This window comes from Myiozetetes cayanensis, unplaced genomic scaffold, assembly GCF_022539395.1.
Source record: "Myiozetetes cayanensis isolate MyiCay16 unplaced genomic scaffold, myiCay2020 scf4, whole genome shotgun sequence".
NCBI lineage: Eukaryota > Metazoa > Chordata > Aves > Passeriformes > Tyrannidae > Myiozetetes > Myiozetetes cayanensis.
The window spans coordinates 41,580,565-41,604,863 of NW_026087631.1; the positions used below are offsets into that span (position 1 = coordinate 41,580,565).

At 41.7% G+C, this 24,299-nt stretch overlaps 1 protein-coding gene across 1 annotated transcript; it reads right to left on the reverse strand.

Moving 5' to 3' along the window:
• Window positions 1-3,324: 3,324 nt before the first annotated feature.
• On the reverse strand, window positions 3,325-24,122 carry SNAPC3 (small nuclear RNA activating complex polypeptide 3). Its single transcript, XM_050330228.1, has 9 exons — window positions 23,870-24,122; window positions 17,358-17,435; window positions 12,954-13,038; window positions 10,868-10,972; window positions 10,217-10,366; window positions 8,268-8,350; window positions 6,900-7,064; window positions 5,853-5,960; window positions 3,325-4,202 (listed from the first exon to the last, which is right to left on the reverse strand). Exons 1-9 carry the CDS (start codon window positions 24,100-24,102, stop codon window positions 4,055-4,057), a joined length of 1,155 nt encoding a protein of 384 aa, XP_050186185.1. The 5' UTR covers window positions 24,103-24,122; the 3' UTR covers window positions 3,325-4,054.
• Window positions 24,123-24,299: the final 177 nt, after the last annotated feature.

A 24,299-nucleotide genomic window follows, 5' to 3' on the forward strand; every position in this document is an offset into this window, starting at 1 on the left:
AGTGTTATGTTTATTGTGTTCAAGTATCTTTGCAACTTTGCACTTTTTTTTATATGTAGCAGTGAATGTTGGGGTTTTTTCCCATGCTAAATACGTCATTCCGGAGACCAGTGGTGTCTCGCCCGTAAGCTGTTGTTAGTGCCTGTCTGGGGGAGTTTCACCGCATTTTTATACAGGGGTACACAGAGATGATATTAACTGCTTCTACAGGCTGTCCCTAAGCACAACACGCTGTGTTTATTTTTGGTCTTTCTTACACTGGCTGTAATGTTAAGATGAGGCAGGATTGTGGTTTGGGTAATGCGGAAAAGCCAACAGAAGAATATTTATTTCAATATTCAAACCACACTGTTCACCAGCAGCTGGATTTATGGAGCCATTTGCTGCACTTGTACTGCAGACTTCTTAATATTAGAACATGCTGCATGCTTTCTAAAGGTTTCTTCACTTTATTGAGGATGACAAATTGCATACATTTTTTCATCATTCCTTACTACTTTGCCGTCACCTCTGTCAAAATAGAAGCACATGAACATTCAGGCATCTGTACCAGTCTTAACAAAAACGCTATCTGTCCATATGTACAAACTGGTACTATTTCCACTCTGTGTGAAGTTCCAAGCCATCTAAAACTCTCTCTTCAATGCTTTGTCAGTCAAAGGAGGAAGACATGCTAGAGGTGCCTGGGGAAAGCCTCACACTCATGAATGACTGCACAAAACACAGTGGCAGTCAGTTACAGTAGCACTTATAGGAACACCTTGGCTGCCTTGGAAATTAAAGTCCCAAGCTGCAGGCACTTACAAAGGTTAATGATTAAAAACTGAAGCCTCTTTACAAAGCAGAACCCACTGACATAATTACTGTAAGTTAAAATTCGTCTTGGAAAGTTCACAGCAGTATAATTAAGATTTTGAATACAGGAGTTTCCCACGCAAAGTAAAAACCATGCAAATAGTTACTAAATGCTAAAATCGCTTGCAAAGTGTTTCATGTGCAAAATGAGTATGTGCTTGTATAATGAAATGGAAGGCATTTATATACCCAAAGTGAATAGCCTTCAGGTCTTGAAGACGTACCGGTACCTCAAGTCAAACCTGCAAGTCCAGTCACCATGGCAGCTCTCCAGTATGAAACTGTCTTTGACAGATGGCCACAATGATTGGCCTCCACAAATTTTGAGTTTTGGCAATCTCTAGCACTTCACAACAAACTGCTCTTAAGGGGAACTACTGACATGGCTGTACAGTTGGACCATCAGACAAGCAGCATTCTCATGCAGCTTTGACATACAGGTAATTACTACACACTGGATTTTGCATGTTTCCACATTATGAGAGATGAGACTGACTAGGCAGTCAAACTTAAGTCTCACAAGGAATAAGGCTGATTCTTTCTGAAGAAAGAAATCACGGCTATGAGCAAAATTTAAAGCAGAGTTCACTTTGACAGCAGCATCCCTGTTCATCAAGAATCAAGTTTACTACAGCTTAAAATACTGTGCAACCCTACTGAGCTGTTCATCATTCAAGTACATGGGGCTGTTGGGGTAACATTACAAGTGCCAGATCACCACTGGGAAGTGACACTGTCCATACGAATCACATTTTATTTTGGAACTTCACAGCAGCAGTAAATCAGAGGGACATCTCCTGTTCCTCAATACAAGAAACAGAGTTTTGTATCACCATCTTGTCAGCAAGGCAAAAACTTTGATTAGGGAAAGAATCTCCAAGACCTTTGGGAAGTCTGAAATAACTTGTAAAGGTTCATGCTGCCTAATCACCAAGTGTTTAAAAAAGATCAAAGCAAAAAGCCAACCACAGACTCAGGTTAATGCTTTTTAGATTAAACTACCAAACACACAGAGAAGGGATTATAAAAAAAAATTCTAATTTTTCATCATGAAGTAATAAAGCTGCTTGGAAATTTTGATCACCAAAAAACTCACAGCATTTAACAAGCACATTTAGCACAACAGTTGAGCTAAAATACAAATACCCAGCTAGTGTCATAAAAATTTAGCTACAAACGGAGACTGGGTGCTATGCTGGATTTCACTCAGGGGACTAATTCAGAAAGACACATCAAATCAAGACCAGACCCAGTTGTCCTGTAACAGCTTCTGCGAAGTATCTTTAGAAACTGACTTCACATAACCTTTTTGTTTCATTTGTCATTTAAACTGAATCATTAAATCTGAAGTAGGACCAGGTCACACAAACAGCAAGCTTCTGATAAGAGTTCTCTGTCTGTAGTTAAGCACTGAATGCTCCTACTCCCGCACCCAGACTGCGGCCAGCTTCTCTCTGCCTGACTGAAGTATGGCACTGGCTCTCTAAAATTTCTTAATTTGCAGGGACACCAATTTTGAAATATATTTGACTGCAATTTTTTTAATGGAAAGAAGGTAAGTGGGTTGGGTGAGAGAGTACACTGAGGCAAATTAATTTAATGAATGAATAAACTCACACTTTGGCCACTCCCTTTTGCCTACAGCTAAAGGAGGAAACCCCCACACAAAAACCTGACTGCTGCCTTAGAACTCAGCATAAGAAGCTATCAAACAAGCAAACAATATATTTAGAAATTATGCCAGCCATCTTTATGATCCGAGATTCAATACTGAAGAGGACTGGGAAGTCCACATACTTGTGGGAGACAGCTGAAAGAGGAGGAGGTGGGGGGAAGATGAAGAGTAGCAACTTAAGAGGCAAACACTGAATTTGCAGTTGCAACCAGAGCTGTATTGTGGGGCTTTTGTAAACATCAGCACCACAAAGCAGCATAGCCCCAGCAGTTGGACTTGTGACAGCTGTGGTCAGCAAGGCACTCCCTTTTCTGCAGATTCCTGTAGGATAAAAGAACTATCACCACCTGCTGTTACCAGTGCTTGATGTACTAAAATACACAGACCAACAGCTGGCTGGTTTAAAAAAACAACCTTTTTCTCTTTTGTTCCTAAAAAAACCACAGATTTATATTCATGTGGCCTAACAGAGCACCAGAAAGCAGACAGGTATGTGAGTGATCACTGGAGTCCTGCAAATGCTCAAGATACCTTTCTTTCAAGATATCTGAAATAATAGCTAATCTGCAGCTACAGGACCTGAACAGAATTCAATTAGTCACTTTCCTGTATGCTGATTGTCAGAATAAGCTGTCTTTACACTAACCAGAATTAGCTGAAGTTTTCAAAAGAAAAACAGTTAGCACTGCAAACTTTCCTAAACTGCAAAGATCTCCACTAAAATCTTCTTAATTCCAGAAGACTTCAAAAAAAAGTATATTCTGTCATAACAGAGCTTCAGCTTAACATCAGACTAGGAAGTACAAATTGGTCACATTTTAATAAAAAACATCATTACTTACAGTAACAGAATGATACTTTAAAAAAGTGCACAATGAACACTGTGTGCACTGTAAACAGTTTAAGTTATTTGAAAGACAGGCCACAGTTCATTAATCGGTGAAAAGTTCACTCTTCACAGAATGAGTCTTCAGAGACACAAACCAAGGGCAGCAGTACCTTACACATTGCAAGCACCCCCATTTGCAGGCAAGACCCAAGAATTTAACCATCATTCTGAGCTGCTCTCTCCGAAAGCATTCTCCTCCCTACAAATTCAGTGCCCTGCATCTCTGTTCATAGATGACAACTGCCAGAGTTTTCAAGGTAAGATGTCCATAGACCATGTTCTCATCCTCGGAGGTTTACAGATTCTTGGATGCACGGAACTTCTCGAAATCATGGCTCTTTTCCCAGGCATTTTCTTCTTCAGCATTTGAATTTTTAGTCCATAGTCTCCAAACCACTGTAATGTTGTAAAAGTGTATTATATTTTTCCATGCTAACTTAGCTTTTACAATCATACTTAGAAAGGATACCAGAAAGACTTCAAAGGTCTGCAAAGGGCTCCCTCCACCTCAGGGGAGAGGGTTACAAATCTAACCCAACACCCAGAAGTATGCTCAAAACTCAAGCTCTGTGGTGGTTTTAACAGCCAGAGCAACAGATGTAGTTTCACTGAATTCACTCTGGCACATGTCAGTTTCAGTTGAAAATCCCAGGATCAACATAAGGATATGCAAGAAACTCCCCCAGTTTATTGCCTTCTGCATCGTAATGAAGCATCCGAAAACAAACATCACAGAAGAAACAGGGATCCTCTGGTGCCAGACTGTCTCTGTTGGTTACCCACCTGCAGGTTACAAATCACAAGTGAGTCCAACACATTTGAGACAAACATCTCAACATTCCACTCAGAGTTGGAGATGGCAGCACCAAACATCAGTAATATTATACAGACCAGGTACTACCTATTTTGCATATTTCCCACCCCAGGAATTCAGCTCATTTCCAAACTCCACACCCATTCATTGTCAATCCCAGCTGCTACAGCAGCACTTCCTGAGGAATTCCTCAAACTTCCATAGCTGGTACAGTGCCTCAGAAGAAAAAATTAAAAGGAATCTTCTGTCCACCCTGTGGCCATTTAAGTCATAAAAGATAAATCTGTTTTCCATGAATGTAAGAAACTGTGATACAGAGCAGATGTGACTGACCCAAACTACTCTGAGGAGTAACGAAATCCATTTGTGGGTCTAAAAGTAGGAGCTGGATGATGCAGACAAGAAAGACAAGAGCACTGAGAGACAAGACAAGCACTGAAGTTAACATGAACACAAATTAAGATGTAACAGGAGGGCCTGCCATGTCCCTGAGTAACTAATTTATGCTAGCACTCTAAAGGCCATGGCAGCTGTAGTGATTACAGATGCTCTCTGCACAGATTAGAACACACGGGACAGCCAGCCAAAGCAGCTCTGCTGTCCACAGTTTATCATGTCCTCACTTAAGCTTAGTGCGTAATTCTGGTTTTAATTTAATGCATTTACATCATGCCTGGTAATGCTCTCCCCACCCCATCTTTCCGCCACATCGACCCTTTGGCTCCATCTCCCCTTATGGCCAAATGCCTCCCTGATTACAGGCACTTGCAAAGGCATCCCAGGGGCTCTGCTAGGAACACTAGCATGGGCTCCCGTCACAAAGCCTCTTTGCCTGATTCCAGAGAAGTCTAAGGCCAAACGAGCAAGATAGCAAAGATGCAAGTTTCTGTGTCAACCTGAGGCTAAGAGCATAAGCTGCCCTTGGGGGGGGAAAAAAAGGGCAAAAGGTGTTTTGGCAAATAAATCTTTCAGACCTGTAAAATCAGGGAGCCTAGCCTAGTCTATAAAACTCTTTTAGAGGAATTTTTACTGTCTATTGAAAGTCTTTCTCATATCTACATTAAAGAGTATAAAGAGCACCATATTCACATTCTCCTCTCTTAACTGCAGAAAATCTGCATCACAACAAGTTCCTTCAAGTACTGCTGCAGAGCACACAGTTTTCAGGTAGAGGTTAGGAGTTTCCTGTGGAAAAAGTTACATGCCTTTTAAAAATCTCTAGATTTTGCTATATTAGATCTATTCTTGCTTAGATGCCAGATTAAACAATTCTCTGTATGACTTCTGGTAAATGAATTTGCAACACGTCTTCAAAGGGGGAAAATGCAGCATTATTTTCAAAAGTAACTGATAGAGTGCCGAGCTCTATGTATGCAACAGAATGTGAGCCAAATAATTCGCCTTTTCATCATTTTAGTTCTTTTGAACCTCCTGAATCATCAACCCCAAATGAATGCTACCTGCAGGAAGCCTTTTCCTGGTTAGAGAGAGAAAAACTGCTCAAAGAGTAAAGATTATTATTATCATTATTAAGTAATACATACAGAGGTTTGATTTTTACTTTAGCAGCACCTAGAGAGACTTAATAAGAAGACAACAGAATTGAGAATGTAGCATACCTTGCTGTATACATTTTGCACACAAAGCATTTTCTGGTACATAGCCAGTGTTTCTTGATTAGCAAGGGATATAGGTTCCGGTCCAGACAGTCATCATGATGAATGAGCCTTGAGGAAAATACATAATATACAATAAACACTCTGCCACATTGGAATTTATCTGATCACAAGCACAGACATTGAAGATGGTATGATTTAAATTCCTGTGTAAACTCTGACTAGATTTCTGCTTAGCATTCCTCGACACAGAAGATGATCTGGAGATAGACTGCTAGTTGTGCCATCTGTGCATTTTATGGTCACAAATAAACTCAGTTTGCACAGTAACTCAGAAGTCTTCAGACCATCTCCTTTATATGGTCTTTTCAAAGCTTTTATCTCCTACACAGGCTAACAGGCTATTACCAGGTGAATCTCTAGAGGTTCATAATCCTGAGATCATGGCCTGTGAAATGGCCTGTCACCCACTACAGACAATCTGAGGAATGCTCTCTACCTGTTATGCACTGAGCAGAGTATACACCATTGTTCTACTATTGATGTGGTGCCACCTCACAGTCATTATCAGCACCCTCGTTTCTTCCTGGCCCATCCACTTCAGCCCACTATTTCTACTCCTCTGTTCCCTTTTCAGTTCCTGCCCCTTAGCTTCAAGTTCACAGTAACTAGTCCATTTGAGTCCAGCCAGAGCCTACACCATTCCGCTCCCTGCTGTTCCAGAGTCAGTGTGTAGATCTACCACACATTGGCTCTGCATAAAAAGAGCTTTTCCCTGTGAGTGCCATTCCTGTCATATAGGAGTCATACCATGTTAATTAGGAAGCAGTCTTTTTATACAAATGAAAACAAAATCAAGGAAGATTACTCTCTTTCAGAGATACTCACATGCATCTGGAATAAAAATTTTAATAAGCCCTGAAGAAGGCAGCAGAATAATCTTAAAGTTAATAAGTTGGTCTAACAAATATTTGGCATTTAATGTCTGAAGTTTGTCCACAGAAGGCTTGCTTTCATTTGCCTAAGGACTCCCAAAGAAGAGTAACTTACCTTATATCTGTGATTATAATGATGTGCTCACAGTTTCCTTGGTGGCAGAAAAGGTACGGAAAGCCAATTTTGAGGGACACATCATTAAATACATAGTCCTCCATTTTAACAGACTGAAGATTTCCATAGCCTCTATCATGAGATTCTGACCACTCTATAATTGTTCTGAAAACAGAAAAGGCCATCAGCACAGCAATGCTATGAACGGTGAATGTACAGAGAAAGACGCCTTTGGAGACATGCAAAAGTCTTCACTGAGTTAAATGACATAAATCAAAACAACTGACAATATTTTGTAATAATTGGGTGATTTCACAGCAATACCACAACCCCACAGAACTGTGTACTGCTCTTGTGGAATACCTGCCTTTAAATCCCCACCAGATAGCTTCCTGAGGAGTTCTAGTCAGTGTATGCTCCTGATGGCACCCATTCAGGTCAGATTGTTTGCAGCACAACACTTCTCAAGTAGTCCAATAATTCCGGTTAGTAGCAGGTCATTTGGTTCCTTTGGTCAGTAACTTTGTTTTAAAGTATTAAAAAACTTTTCTGCTTGTTTTTGTCAAGGAGAAAATAAAGCTGACAACTGCACAGTTACATTTTCAAAATTCAGCACTGGAAGGGCACTGGCTACTCAACTATTTTTTGGCTTTTTCGTACACTTAGACACGTCAGCTCTACCAGCTGTGTTTGTTATCACAAGCCTTTCTGCAAAGATCATTGTTGCTTATAGACAGAAAGAGAAGTAAAATAACTAATTTCCCTGAAGTCACACAACAAGTCTGGCAAAACAACAGGGTGCAAACTCAGCTCTTCCCCACCAGCCATTTTAAACATCTTCATCTCCTAAATATCGGAAGTGTAAGCAAGTCCATACTGCCCTAAAATCTGAGATTTCTTTTCTGAACAATCACACAGTCCAGATGGTCACTTTACCATGAAGGCATTCAACATATTTTCAAGACTGAGAACAACCAACTTTCAAACACCTGAGCTTGTTGTCTTTCTGACCCATCTTCTACCTCAGCCTTTTGATGGTCATCACAACTAGGGAGGGCACTTCAAAAGCCAGTACAAACTGGTACCTGCCACCTTCCACAGCAATCCCATCCCAACAGAGCAACACAGGATTTGCAATGAAAAAAACGAATTTGTACTCTTCAAAAGGAAGTGAATGGAAGGAATAAGTAGAGCAAGTCAAGTTAAACTTCCATGTAAAAATCAATTCAACATGACAGTATGAACAGTCCATTCCCGCTCTATACTCTTGATATTCCAGTATTTAAAACACAAGTCATAAACAAAACTAAATAAATTTTCTTTCCCTTAAGATTTTTCTTATTCAACATCTACAAATACTGTACCTACCTGCTCAGATCTCTGCACTCGGGATATCTTCTATCATTATAGAAGATGCCTTCAAAATAGAAGAAAGCAGATTTGTAGAGATCCTGAGAGACAGAAAGAAGTGTTTATAACACTAGTGTCTCGTAACGTTAGTGTTACAAGAGACTAAACACCTTAAACAAGAACATGTCAAAAATCCTAGCATTTCAGATATCTAAATTATACTAATTTCTACATACTAAATTCTACTTAGGTTTCTAATAAAAATTCTGCAATGCTGATGTGACAACTAGACTTATTGGATTGCCATCTATGCTGCTACGCTGCTGATTCTATTCTCAAGCCACAGGTTACTTTAGTGCTTTTCTCTTATTTCTCTCCCCATCATAGCAGTTACAGATTTCTACAAAAACATTAACAAGAACATATGCATCACAGCACAAATTAGGTAATTGCATAGCACTGACTTTAGAAAAGACTAATAATATTTTTTAAAAATCAGCAAGATGTTGACATTGGCTGGCTACTCAGTTGTTCCTCTTCCCCAACAGGACTGTGGAAAGAAAATAAAACAGGCAAGCTTGTGGGTTGAGATAAAGGCAGTCTAATTAGAAAAAGCAAAGGCTGCATGCAAAAGAAAAGCAAAAAAAGGAGATTTATTCTCTATTTCCCACCAGCAGACAATGGCCAGGTATTGGAATAAACTGATTGCCATCCCTGGGAACACTGAAAAGGTGTGCACATGCAGCACATGGGGATATGGTTTAGTGGAGAACATGATGACAATAGGTTAATGGTTAGCTCAGCTTCTGGAGTTGATTGGGAACCTGGTGACTCTTGCACTGCTGGTATGAGTGCCATGAACTGTTAATTATCTTTGACAGAGGAGAATGATACAAATGGATTATCTGCACGTGACAAGCTACATAATTAAGGACTAATTTTGAAGGATGCTGGATTTTCTTCTGAGACCTTAGAAGTGACTGGACATTCCAAAATTGCATGTCTGTCTTGTTTATACAGATGTGACCAGGGAGCACTCCCACATCACGATTGTGCGTTTGTGTGTGTGTGTATGTGTGTGCGTGCGTGTGTGCATGCAGGGGACAGGACTGCAATAATTCTGTCATTGCAGCAAAAAGTACTTTGTGTCCTGATCAGGTGCACTGAGTCTGGCTGGGATGGAGTCAACTTCCCTCACAGCAGCCCATGTAGGGGGTGCTCTGCATTTTTGGCTAGGTAGTTGATAATACACTGCTGAGCAGTGCTTGCACAGCTTCAAGGCTGTCTCTCCAGGTCTCCCAAGGCCAGTAGGCTGGAGCTGGGCAAGAGGCTGAGAGGGAATATATATATGGGACAGCTGACCCAAACTGACCCAAAAGCCATCCCATGTTACATGATGCTGTGTTTAGCAGAGCTGGAGGGAAGGAGGCAGGGTCCATTCGTGCTAAAAGAATCTGCCTTCCAAAGCAACCACTATGCATGGTGAGGCCCTGCTTCCTAAGAATTGGTTGGAGACAGAATCATAGAATCATTAATGGTGTAAACGACCTCTAACATCATCAATTCCAAACATTAACCCATCCTGTGTTCATGCACATGATCAGCACTAAACTACGTCCCCAAGTGCCACATCCACACATTTTTTGAATGTTTTCAGGGATGATGACTCCACCACTTCCCTGGGCAGCCTCTTCCGATGTCTGACTGTGGGGAGGAAGGGGCTGAAAACGTAAGATTGCTGAAGTGAAAAGTTATCAAATAATGATGGTTTTATTGACATTGCACAAAACAGGTCATCTTGGTAATGCTGCCAGGAAGTATTTACTTGCAGTGCAATGAACAGGCAGAACCAACGCAGGTGAATGTAGTGCTGAATAAAAAACAACAAAACAAAGCTCTATCTCCCTCTCTCCTATGTGTTTTCAAAACTCCTTTACACGTAGAGGTTTCCACATAGAAAGTTTTACCTTGCTGATGTGTTCTGGTGCTTGGTCTGGCTGACTGCTGAACTCACCACCTATCTGGAGGTCACTGACGCAGGAAATCGAGTCTCTCAGCTCAGTGAGCTTCTGGCTGCCCAGTACAAGGACTGTTTGATAGGGTTTATGATCTTTATGCTACAAAGGAAACAGCATACAAGATTCAGATAAATTATCATTTGTTAACATCAGCACTGCTCTTCACTTGACAGCTTAAGGTCATTACTGGTAGTGCATGGCACATCACTTCTCTGTATGAGATTATACACAGCATCTAGCCTCAGCTTCTCCTAAGACTGACAATTATTAGTTATATTCAGAAACTCAAAAGTCACATCCTCCACTGCAAAGTGCTGGAAAGAGTCTAAGCTCATTTAACAAATCCAAAAAGAGTACTTTAGTTTTCATGTATTTAGTTTCATATTTTAAGCTTTCTGTAAAATAAATTAACTACTGAGTAATTACTGTAAAAGTTTTGCTCTATAAACCACTAACAGAATGAAAGCCAGATTCTGAACAGCCTTAAGAAATTACGACAGTTGAAGGGTTTACTGCGCTTCTTCAGTGGACTCAGGAAACAAGATATTACTTGAGTAGGGAACAGACACCAGAATACAACCCAGAGAATTTAGTACCAACCTTCTGAAATATAACTGGATAGAAGATGTTCAGAGTTAAAAGTAGTTCTCCCTCCTCAACTATATCTGTTGGATTGTCCGGCCTCTTTCCAATTGCATGTGACTCCTGGAAAATGTTATATACATACACATACATATACCGTATTGGCAATCACAAAATGATCATAACTTCTGAATAAAAGTCTGAGAAATGCTGTTCTAACTAATTTTTGATTATGTAGCCTTCTGAATTGAAAACAGTCTACTTCCTCCATGATGACAAAGCAAGAAACTGCTCTAATTACTAATTTCAAGCATGTTCCTTCATTTCTCAGCTTTGGTACAAGGTAGCTGGCTACTCCTTGGCTGTGGAGAGGACCTGCATAAAGTAATTAGCACCTGCTGTCAATCTCCCCTCATGGAACCCAGCTGCTACCAACTTACACCGCTTCATGCTTTGAAATGCTCTTTGAATACTTTCATATATAAAGGGAGATTGCAACCCTCAAAATGAGAAACACTAACCTAGAAACTAGCCACAAGATGAAGCCACATGAAAATTAAAATTAGTGCAACACTTCCTCTGACTGGGGAACCCAGACATAGCTGAAGGCCACAATTTCTCCGAAATCCAAAACCAAAACCCAGAACTGCCCTTGCCACACTATTATGTTTTAGAGAAGAAGTAAAAGCATCTCTACATTTCTATCCTACTTTGTATTAAGACGCAGCCCAGCTGTAAGAATAACACAGGGCACTTTTATGTGGCAGTTTCCTCCTTTTCCAACAAATCAAGAGAGAATACTGACTGCACAAACATTTCCCACTAGCATGGAGTGTTCATCAAATTTCATAAGAGGAATGTGTACTGTGAAACTTCAGAGATACTTGGGCTCTATTGCTTCCATCTCCCTTCTTCATGCGACACGTTCCAAATGCATGTTTCTTACTGCTCTCATCCTGTACGAAGACACCGTGGTCCCAAACAGCTCTAACACACAAACCAGTTACCACTGCTTGCTTAAAGGATGCAATAACTGACCATTTGTTCATTCTTCAGAAATAGTAATAAGACACCACTCACTGAAAGCCTTTAGGAAGGTTTCTGTTGCAAATATTTTCTCACATATTCCACAGGCTAAAACCACAGCACAGCTGTTGCATCATGCTGTTCACATAATGTGCCTGGGTCTCTGAACAGCTGAAACACAGTAACTCATGACAGAGCAGGAAACCTCAAGGGAAAAAAATCTTTAAGAGTCACATGAGGCTCCTTCCTCACTACACCCCTGTCTCTAATTTTTTCAGTAGTTCATGGCTTGCTTGTTCAAGTCAGGGATTTCAGCACTTCACTGTCCCTGGAAGAGTTCAAAGAATATTTAGATATAGTGCTTAGGGACATGATTTAGTGGTGGACCTGACAGTGTTAAGGTAATGGTTGGGCTCAATGATCTTAGAGGACTTTTCCAACCTTAATGATTCTATGAATCTGTGAAAATTTATGAAATTAAATTTTCCTGTTTATGACTTCAGTGGTTGTGAGGAAATCATAAAAATAAAGGTACTAAGCATAATTAAAGAAATTCCAATATGCCTTTTGAGGGGTTGATTACCACATTCCTGTTTCCTGACAGTTCAAAATGGCTGAAAAACTTGGGTTACAAAACTCAGAATTAGGAATTTACTGCCACCACGCTGCCACTGTCTTCCTCTTTCAGCCCTACAGAAACTAGCTCACAAACACATTAAAGCTTTGTTTCCAATCTGGGACTCCAGGAGCAAAAACACTACGCATTTTATCTAGCTCTATGGTAAGTTCACATGACACCCAGCACACTCGATCCTCTACAAAAGGCTTCCGTATTAACCAAATAAAAGCAGTCATACAGTGATAATGAGCTGGAATTCCTTCTTAACTATGTTCGGTTCTAAGCACCTCTAAAGAGCAGACTTCATATCTTTCTATAAGAAGTCTTTAAGGGTAATCATTACTTGTAAACTTGTATCTGCAAACCTTTTCAGTGTACATTTCACAGTGACGAAAAAAAAAAGCAACCAAAAGTTGGATTTTGGCTGTCTTGAGAGCCTGTTAGGTGACAGGGAATTACCATCTCATAGGCAAGAGTTTCTTGTCTGCAAGCCCGATCCACAATAATTGTTTCTTCTCTCCTTTCTAAGGTCTTCTTTCTAATTCTGAGGGGCAGAAACACAACACAAAATTTCATTGAACAACTTTCATGCAGAATCTCTAGGTATATTTTTAAATGACACAAGCTACTACACAGCAGCTTTCAAAGAGCAAGATTTCTGTCTTAGTATGACAGACTAACTCAAAACACTCGTCTCCTGACTCTCATAAAACCTGACAGCACACAGGCCAGTTTGTGGATTTCAGCTTGTGCTTCTCTTGCCTCTTATGTGCAAGTTACAGGTTGTTTGTGGGCAGTTTTACATTTACAAGAAATAACAGCAACACGTTGCTTGAAGAGGCTGTCTTAGAAAAGAACTACCCTTGAGGAAGCTGTTTCAACTACCCCTTTGTCGTGGTTTTGCCCACCAGCCCATCTCTGGGGCTGAGGATGGTTTTGTCCAAGTGATTCCGGACAAAAAACCAATCAAAAAGTTCAGTGACGCTTTGCTAATTACATCTTTAAGAAACTAAGAGAAGGTTATATAAGTGAAGTTGAAATTAGAGCAGCAGCCATGTAGAAGGGTGTGAGGCCCGAGGAGGCGTAAGGCCTCTCCTCCCGGCTTGGGCCGGGGCGGGGCAGATGCAGCACTGAAACTTCTCTGTGAGAGAGTGAAGAAAAAGCTTAAAAGGCGAACTGCTTAGATGAGAACCGCTGCAGAAGAATTCCAGCCATGATAACAAGACGCTCAAGGTCGGCTGCAGTCGAGGAGAGAGAAGAAAAGTTCGAAGGGGGAGAGTTGTTGCTTTTTCCCTTTCACTCTCCTTCCTTCAGCAGGGTAAAGACTGAAAATAAAACCCTGCTTACCTGTAGAAGCTTGCTGGAGCAGACTCCAGCATGGCCTCATTATGGAGGAGCTGTGGATGCACCAGATTTGTGACTTGTACAAAGAGAAAGCCTTATAAAGGAGTAAACAGTCAGGATGAGGCAGAGTCCTGTTAAAGACTTTGTGACTTAAGGATCGATGCTTATGCTGAGCGAGACGGCTCAGATAAACCTGGGATCCCAGTGAGAGATCCAGCTGCTGCTGTTGAAGATTTATGACCCTGATGGGTGCATGGGAACTACACTGGAAACACAAAATGGCCCAGGTAGGGATGTTGGGATCCAAGTGTGGGATCCGTAAGGTGCTAGAGAGAACCTACGCTGGAGCAGAAAAATGGCTCAGGTGGGATATTGGGATCCGAGTATGGATCCAGACTGGACCTGCAAAAGTCAATCAAGGAATGTTCTCCCATGGGGAGGACTCCATAGAGAAACAGGGGTGAACTCTTAAAACCATTATCCCTGTAACCCTGTGGAAGAAGATCCAGTAGCAAGTGTCCCTTGCAGGCCTATGGAAGGAGACCTTCAGGACCTGGGTAACCTCAGCCTTCGGTTTTAACCCAGGAGGGGGAGAGCTCAGCCCGAAGGCCGACAGAGAGATAGCAGTTCCAACTGCGACGAAAGTGCTGCAGAGTTACCAGAGAGAGAGAGAGCTGGAATTCTGAGAACAGAAAAAGACCGCTTCTCCTCCTTAGACTGGATATTATAAAGGAGTGTGGGGAGAGAAGTATCTTTGTAAATACATACACCTTTACTTAAGTAGAATTGTTGTAAATAGAATTTTTTAGTTTTAGTTTGTTAATAATAAATACTATACTTTTTTTTTTTTAATTAGTTCTTTGTCTGCATAAACCTTTCTCAACTAGTAGTAATTGTATGGGGAGAAAAGCAAATTTTAACCAGGCAAACCACTTACATTTTTTTGGTGGAGAATGTGGCAAAGACTGCCCAGAAGGCAGAAGGAGTGTCTAAACCCCAACATTTTTAATGCCTCATGTAAAGAATTGGCCATAATGATTTTAAATAACTGAGGAGAAAGGTCTGCAGACAAAAGTGACTATTCATGTGTACTGTAGCTAGTAGTAAAAAGAGAATAATAGAGTAATTTTTAGTTATAGTTTGTTTATTTATAATTGTATGTTGATTGTAGAATTTAAGATTTCTAAAATGTAATTGTAAGGGGGGGTTACTTGTTGTCACCCAGCCTCATCTCCCGGTTGAGATGGTTTTGTCCAAGTGATTTTCGACAAAAACCAATCAAAAAGTTCAGTGACGCCTTTGCTAATTATATCTTTAAGAAAACGGAAGAGAAGGTTGTTGCGCAAGTAGTTGAAATTAGAGCAGCAGCCATGTAGAAGGGTAGCGGCCCGAGGAGGGGCCAAGGTCTTCTCCTCTGCTGGGGCCTAAGTGGTAGATGGCACTGAAACCTTCTTGAGTGAAGAAAAAAAGTTTAGTAAGGCGAACTGCTTAGATGAGAAAACCGCTGCAGAAGAATTCCAGCCATGAGATAACAAGACGGTTCATATCGGGACAGCTGCAGGTCGCAGGGAGAGAGAAGAAAGTTCGAAGGGGAGAGTTGTTGCTTTTTCTCCCTTTCACTCTCCCCTTCCTCTCAGCAGGGTAAAGACTGAACAAACCCCACCTGTAGAAGTTTGCTGGAGTGAAGAGACCCTCCCATGCGGCTCACAGAGGAGCTTGTGGATGCAAATCTAGAGATTGTGACTTTAACAAAGAGAAAGCCTTATGCTGGAGTAAAGGTCGATGAGGCAGAGTCCTGTTAAAGACTGTGACCTCGAAGGGATCGATGCTTATGCCGGAGCGAGACGGTTCAGATAAACTTGGGATCTCAGTGAGAGATCCTGCTGCTGCTGTTGAAGATTTATGACCCTGACGTGGTATTGTGGAACCTACACTGAACACAAACGTTCAGGTAGGGATGTTGGGATCCATGTGTGATCCGTGCTGGTGCTAGAGAGAACCTACGCTGGAGCAGAAAATGGCTCAGGTGGGATATTGATCCGAGTAAGTGGATCTGGCATCTGGACCCATGTCGAAAAGTCAATCATGACTGTTCTCCCATGGGGAGGGACCTCCATAGAGAAACAGGGGTGAACTCTTAAACCATTATCCCCTGTAACCCTGTGGAAGAAGATCCATAGTAAGCAAGTGTCCCCTTGCAGGCCTGGGCGGAAGGAGACCTTCCAGGACCTGGGTAACCTCAGCCTTCGGCTCTGAACCTGGTGAGGGGAGTAGGCTCAGCCCTGAAGGCTGACACAGAAAGAGAGAGAGATAAAGAAGTTCCAACTGCGAATTTTAAAGTGCTGCAGAGTTACTTCAGAGAGAGAGAGAGCTGAATTCTGAGAACAGAAAAGATCAGCTTCCTTAGACTGATATAAAGGGAGGTGGGGGAGAGAAGTATCTTTTGTAAATACATAATACCTTTTACTTAAGTAGAATTGTTGTAAATATAATTCTTTAGTTTTAGTTTGTTAATAATAAATACTCATACTTTTTTTTAATTCAGTCTCTTTTTGTCTGCATAAACCTTCTCTCAACTAGTAGTAATTGTATGGGGGGTATAAAAGCAAATTGAACCAGGGCAAAACCACGACACCCTTCCACATTTCAAAAAAACCTGGATCCATGTTCAAGCAAAACACAAGAAAAAAAACCCACAAACATTCCCAGCCCCATGGCACAGACTGTAAAAAAAAAGCAAACAAAACAACTTCAGTATCATTTGTAGAATTAAGAGTATCAGACACAAAATACCTACTAAACTACATGTATTTAACCACTGCATGAACAAATCCTCAACTTCAAGGACAAGTTTACTTACCCTCTAGACCTTCCTAATTTTCAGTAACAATCAGACTTGACCCTGATCACAATCTTAACATATTTCTTTACATTAGTACTACGTAAAGTACAGGAAATGCTTGCACTGGCCAAGTATGAGTTCAAAGTTCTCTAACTGATAGAAACTTAATATATATTGCTTAACCTCTGAAATGCACTAGTAGTATGAATGAATTCTATACAGAGTAGGTTCAGATAAAGAGGTCATCTGGTTACTGCATCAGTACTTAACACTTTGGGTGATCCAATGTGACTTTGGGTTAATAGAGGTAAAATCTACAGGTTTCTTTCACAAGGCTTTGGAGGAACCTCACACGCATGATTATGAGAAGTCCCCTGCATGCTCCAAACTTGGGTGTTATTTCAGAAGTATTTAGGTTCCAGAAATCCTGCTTTTCCAGGAAGAAAGATGGAACATTCTGTAAGTCTTAACAAAAAATTCCTAGGCAACTTTCAAGCAGAAAGCTCATAACAATTATCCTGTCACAGTCTGGTGTTTCTGGCCTTAGAGTATTTCTGCACACTGCTTCAGAAAATACACAACTGCATGGAAAGAGAACAACCAGCCAGCCATACTCTTGTGTTTGTTTTCCACTCGACCCCAAATAAGGGTGGTGTGAGTGTACCATAGCAACATACCGAAGAGTAAGCAGACTGCTATCTTCAGAAATAACATCTGGGTCCTCTTCTTTATCAGAAGACATTAACATATCAATGCTAGAACAAAAAAGAAATTATTATAAATTTTTTTCTTATAAAGAAGATATAGCTGTCACAACATAAATCAAGGCAAAAGAGCAGTATGGTTGTTAAGATAAAGAACCAGAAGACAAAGAGTCCTGACCTTTATATCTGGTTTTCACTGAGACTGGGATCCTATCTCTATTTGGCATTCTGCCTAACGGAGCACATCTGTCTCCAGAGGTTTAACAAGCCCTTTAAGTTCAAAATGTGCATCCAATACCTTGTATGAACTGAAAATGTCACTTTTTCACTATGATATTCTAATGATATATGGCACAAGACATTCAGCTGAAACAAATGATAAACCTCAATGTGTATGGCAAAGCTAACATCCCTGCTCAGGCACAAACATGGGCAAGCCACCACTTTTACATGAGCTGTTGTATTAAGGCACTATTAAGGCACTAATTGTTGTTCTATTAAGGCACTAATTTATGCCCCACTTCTTCCAGTAGGAATAAGACAATACTTCTGCCAGAAGCGACAGCTCCGCTCTACCTTGTATCCTCTTTTCCACCCTCAGCCCCTTTTCATTCTCACTTTTCTTGTGTTTGCAAAGAGGCATGAACAGATCAAGTGATCCACGTTTCAAATGAGTCATATTAATAATATCAATTACCTTTTCAGAAACATACAGAGTAATACTGACTTAAAGACAGTACTAGTTTCATAGAATCACAGAATCATGGAATGGTTTGGGGTTGGAAGAGACCTTAAAGATCATATAGTTCTAACCCCCACACCACTGGCAGGGACACCTTCTACTAGACCAGGTTGCTCAGGGCCCCATTCAACCTAACCTCAAAAACTTCTAGGGATGGGGCATCCACAGCTTCTCTGGGCAACCTCTTCCAGTGCCTCACCGCCCTCACAGTAAAGAACTTTTTCCTAATAACTAATCTAAATCTAGAGTTATCCTCTTTGATTTCTCATGGTCTGTGGAAATGGCAGAAGTATGAGAGGTAGAAACTTGAAGATCATTTCACCACTGGGTCCCATTTATGGGTTCCCATTTCAGGTTGTACAGTGTGGCGCACCAGATTCAGGGGAATCATAGATGCATCCCTCCCTCTGCAGTCCTTCCCAGCAGCATTTTCTATTAATCACAAAAGAATTTTATTGACCTTAAAAACAGTCTGAGAAATATTTAAAACAGAGAAGTATCACCCACTTTGATCAGACTTGATTGGTTTTGTCTCTCCACTTTTGCATACTATTTAAGGGCAGGGCTTATACCACAGCTTAAGTCAATCTGCAGTTTGAATCCCAGCAGACTCTTGTGCAAACGCATCTCTTTATGGGACAAAAAAATGACTGGTGAAGTCCAGGAAAAACGTTTGGACTGTACCATTTATTCTCAATACAATTTATTATTTCATTATACTTGTTTTCATTATGATCTTATAATGTTCCCCATGTCAGCAATGCTACGACTGCAGTAATGAATAACTCTTTAAAGTCAAAATGCACAGGAATATACAGTGATTGAGAAATACAAATCTAGAATCAACTGTTATCAGCCACCAATAAGCAAAAGTCAGAGACAAAACTTTGGCTGTGGGTAGATGGCCTCTTTCTAAGGAGCCAATAGTCACTCTGTATTGACAATAATTTGAATTTATTATTGTTTCATTAGTCTCTCACCATCCAGCAGTATACAAATGTCTAACCTTTCCGTTTTACAGATTTCATCCCAAATAGAAAATATTTTTTTTTAACTTACTGAGAGAAGGGGATTCCTTCAGAAGCACCATTTTAAAAGGAACTATGCAGCAATTAGCTACAACCTCCTGGAAACAGAATCAACTTATCCTCAGATTCTCACTTGAGAAAGTGAAGGCAGAGACAACTGAGTCATGTATCAAGTGCAGAATGAACCACAGCTGAGAACCAGTAATTTAACTAACATAAAGAAGGAGAACAGCACTTTGGAGAACACGGTTGAAGGACTAGCCTTTCAAATGAGGCTGTTCTCCCCATAGCATAGAGTTATGTTGTGAACAGCCCATCTAATGAAGTAAAGCATATCCCCCAAAGCACAAAGCAACTCACAACTCACCCTTTCTGTAGAACTGACAGCATGACTAGACTATTTAAGTCTTCCTGCACATGGATCAGCAACCCCATTCACCAAAGAGCCCTGGCTACTTGAAGATCTACCATTGTGAAGGAATGACTACATATTCAGTTCTTTAAATATCACACATGTTACTGGCATGGAAAATGTCTGTTACCTATCATTGTGAAGTTTCACTTACATCAAAGGTGACAGTTTCTGATTTCCCTTCTGTGCATACAATGTCAGAGCTCACCATTAGTACTCATGGTTTCCTTCCTTCCTTCCCACAGCCCTAGGCCAGGGATTTCTGGCTGTGGCATCCACACCATGCTCACTAATTGCCTGCTTCAGGAAAGTAACTAACATTCCCGTGAAAGCAGCTACAAACACTATGTAGAGGAGCTGGCATGTAAAGCTGCTTCCTCTCTATGCTTGCAAGGACAGAAAGGTAGCTAGTGCTAAGGGAAATTGCCACTGAACACCTGACAAGTTCTGTGGACCCTTCTAAGCTCTGATATCACCATTTCTCACTCCTGAAAAGTCCAAAACCCTCAATTTTTTAAGGTAAAGCCAGTATTAAAGATTAGTCTAATAATTCATTACATATGAAGTGTAGTCACGCACACTGAAGCCTTGAAAGGCTACGCTACAGTATGGCCACATACTATGTAGCTATACTACCCAGGCCACGCTGGAGCTCCTCCTGAGTAACTTCACTGCTGCCAACAGAACCACATAACCAATATTTGGTCCACAGTCCTGAGGAAACCAGGCTTTACAAATGGAAATTATGTGCTGAACCCTCCAAAAATTAAGGCTAAGTAATCTGAGCCATATACCTAAGAGACAAAAGTGCAGGCAACGCAAATTTTGCACTAGGCACACCTCAGTCCTGACTGCCACAAGCACAGCACAGTACAGTGTCCCCACAGAGACTGTTCCCTGTGCAAGACAATACCCTCCAAGCACTCCGCTGTGACAGCGGTGGAAGCATTTGCCACACTGTTCAATGGAACCGAAGATGAAGTGTAGTTTAGTGATGAGGAACAATTGTTGAAAGTCTCACTTGAAAAATACATGCAAACTGTTACATGAATTTATGTCTCCTTGAAAGATACTTTAAGGTGGCTAGAAACAAAGAGCCCAGAAGCAGCTCTGTGGAAATGTGGATAACGAAACAGTCTACCAATGAAGCCTGTAATTACTATGATTTTAGTTTTCTCAGAATATTCTAGCAGCACAACAAGTTTTCTCAGTTTTAGAAATTCAAAAATATTTTAGGATTTGGCCTGATACTTTTATAATAAGCAGGTACAGTGTTCATATTACTCTTTATATTGCACATATTTTAAAGAGAGTACTTTCATCACCTTTGAGACACTAATAGCACAAGATGTTAAATACTAATACGTTAAGAGGTTAATGCTAGCTTAATGCAGCTTTATAACACATCCCAAGAGATATTTACAACTACCCTTTCTAATAAAACAAGAAGGTGCATTAGGGCTGAAGGGTAATAAGGTACCTGCAAGCCTCACCTCACCTAAAACCCACACTGATTTGAGGCTTAGCCTGCCCTACACATGCACACAACAAATCACACAGAAGACAAAACAGAGTAACACAACTCAGCATTTGAGGACTTCAATCAGTCAAACACCAATAATGAATCCCAAGGTAAACTTCTTCACTCATAGATCATTGAGACATTTGAACAAAATCTAGAACTTTACTCTCTTGACACTCTGGTTATTTAAGAGAATTACTGAGGGAATTTCCTAGGTAAGGACACCATTTTCACCAAAATCTGGTGAAAATGCAACCGGTCACCATAATGATTATCTGTATACAACTTGAGCAATGCAAAAGGCATTCTTATTGAGTGAAATGCAAATGAGCGAAGAAGGAAAATTTTTCCTGCATTCTGTTTGTAGGAATGTATTACAGGAAAAAATAGAAGAAAATAAAATAAATAAACTAAAAAAAACCAACAACAACCACAACACACTGATACCCAAAGAGTTAAACGGCACTTAAACATTACACCATTGCTCCTCACCAGAAGACTTGGAATTGTCAAGAATACTTAAATGTACACTATGTCACTATATTCTAAAAAAATATTTAACTGTGGATATTGAAAAACTTCATTCTGAGTCCATGAACGATTTTCTTAAGCTAAAGCTATGTTAAAAATAGATATAGGAGTATCCATATCTTCTCTCTCTTCTACCCAGAGAAAACCTCCTTAATTTGTCAGAAGTTCCCTTAAAAATAATTTACAGTCAAAAAAATCTGTGTTTATATCCAGATGTGTTCATTTCAGCACCTATAAAGTTATATTTATGCCAATAATGTGATCCCAGGATACCACACAGGAGATCTTGGTGTAGCGTCGTGTTCTCATCTCTCCTCAGGAGAGGAACATGAGCAGCTCAGAGCAGGCGAGTGAAAGGGATCAGAGGTAGTGATTTGAGGTTGGCCAATGCTAAGGAGAGCCTCAAGAGGCTAGGGTTATTTAATTTAAAAACAAAAGTACATGAAGATTAGGGATTGGGATTTCCAGCCTGCACAGGGGAAAGGTCACACCAGGATGTGCAGGTTTATCTTCATTCTCCTGCAAAGGCAACAAACAGTTGTCAGAAGATCAGTTCTCTCCCCCTCATAGACTGCCAGTCTTTTTTCCCAAATGACCACTCTTCACTGTATACACAGCCTCAAACAGACAGCATTGCTCTGTAACACCAGCAAATGCAGACAGCAGGTGAAATGCAGCAGTTGTAAATTGAAGAAAACAGAAGAAAAAAGCAAAATGAATGCAAGGAAAAACAGAGAAAGCATGGAAAACCAGCTCTGGAATTCAAATGAAAACATCAATAGACAGGATCAAGCAATACCATCACTGCAGAGAATAAGCCGCACACAGGTGCAATCAAGAGACTCCCATCTACACTGGGAGAGCTTTGAGAACAATTCCCAAAGTTCCTGCACAGCAGAATACATTCCTTTAAAATTAACATCAGCCTCTCCTTTTACTAAGCCTAGCAATGGTAAAAAATTATGCTAGTCACCAGAACTCTGACAGCTGAAGCACAAAGCTGTACAGACAGGAACACAACTCTGGCATATCTTCCTTACTGATGAGCTGCTTTCTACAGGAATTACTTCCTGACATCAGGCCTTTTCTACAGGTGAGAGACAAATCTCACTATCCATACGACCCAAAACATGGTAGATGCTGCTTCAACCCACATAAAGCACTTGCAGAGCTCTGAGTTCACCACCAACCCTGAATAAAACAGGTCAATGGGAACTAAGGACCCAGAGAAGGTCATCAGGTACTGTGTGCTGCCAGCTATCTAAACTCATCTAAATGATGTTTTAAAGGGATTCAAACTGAAAGAGCAGGTTTAGATTAGATATTAGGAAGAAATTCTTTACTGTGAGGGTGGTGAGATGCTGGAGCAGGTTGCCCAGAGAAGTTGTGGATGCCCCATCCCTAGAAGTGTTCAAGGCCAGGCTGTATAAAGGTCTGAGTAACCTATGGTAGGGAAGTTGGAATGAGATGATCTTTAAGGTTCCTTCCAACCCAAGCCATTCTGTGATTTTATGATTCCATGTTAATACGAATTTATATCTTCATATAAGGTATATGCTTCATTTCACAACTGGGGCCTCCTAAAACCATGTAGATGTTCAGATACTTGAAGTTTTACCCAACCAGTAGTATGTTGTTAAGTATTTACCTGCCTAACTTAAGTGCCAAACTGTTTGGTCACAAATTCAAGGCCATAACATAATATTTCCACCACTGGAGCACTATCCTCCAGAAAAACTATGTTTTCCTTCTCCTCTGCATATCTGGCCCACAGGGACATCAGTAAGAGGCCCTTTGTCAGGAACTGTAGTGACAGGACAAGGAGTAATGGCTACACATTGAAAGAGGGGGAATTTAGGTTAAACATCAGGCATAAATTGTTTACTGTGAGAGTTGTGAGACACTCGAACAGCTTGCCCAGGGAGGCTGTGGATGCCGGAACCCTGGCAGTGTGCAAGGACAAGTTGGATGGGGCTCTGAACAGCCTGGTCTGATGGGAGGTGTCCCTGCACATGGCATGGGGGTTAGGGCTACATGGTCTATAAGGTCCACTCGACCCCTTAACATCCTATGATTTACCCGGGCGTTAAACACATGGTACAGGCCCGGAAAAGGCTACTCGGAACGGGGTTTGCTCGTGCACCTCCCACCTCTCTTGAGGAACCGCTGCGGCATGTGAGGGGCAGCACCGACCACCTCCCCTGCCACAGGGGCCACAGGCGTGCCTGGAGACAGCCGGGACCTTCCCACCTGCAGACGGCGCGCAGCTCGGCCGCCGTGTCCGCCGCGCAGCCCAGCTCCGCCGCCACGGCCGCGTCCGCCTCCTCCCCCTCCTCCTCCTCCTCCTCCGCCGCCAGCGAGAGGTCTGGCGGGCCGAGGAGCCGCCGCCACCCGCGGCCCAGCGCGCCCACAAGGAACGCGCGCGTGCACAGCTCCGCCGACTCGTACTCGGGCGCCTCCGCCGCCGCCGCCATGGCCGCCATGGCCGCCGGGCCCGCGCGCCGCCACCGCCGGCGTCCCGGTGTGCGGGCGGGGCCGGCGGGCGGGCTGAGGGCGGCGAGCACCGCCCCAGCGCCGGGAGGGGGGTGAGGGGCGAGCACCGCCCCAGCGGCGGGAGGGGGTGAGGGGGCGAGCACCGCCCCAGCGCCGGGAGGGGGTGAGGGGGGCGCGGGGTGGGGGG

Bases quoted from the DNA above. Each gene is read 5' to 3' on its own strand.
- SNAPC3 (XM_050330228.1), bottom strand. From the start codon at position 24,102: ATGGCGGCCATGGCGGCGGCGGCGGAGGCGCCCGAGTACGAGTCGGCG. The intron at 17,436-23,869 runs GTGGGAAGGTCC...TTTTTGTTCTAG, and splicing joins GAGCTGCGCGCCGTCTGCAG to CATTGATATGTTAATGTCTT. The intron at 10,367-10,867 runs GTTGGTACTAAA...TTTCCTTTGTAG, and splicing joins ATCCAGTTATATTTCAGAAG to CATAAAGATCATAAACCCTA.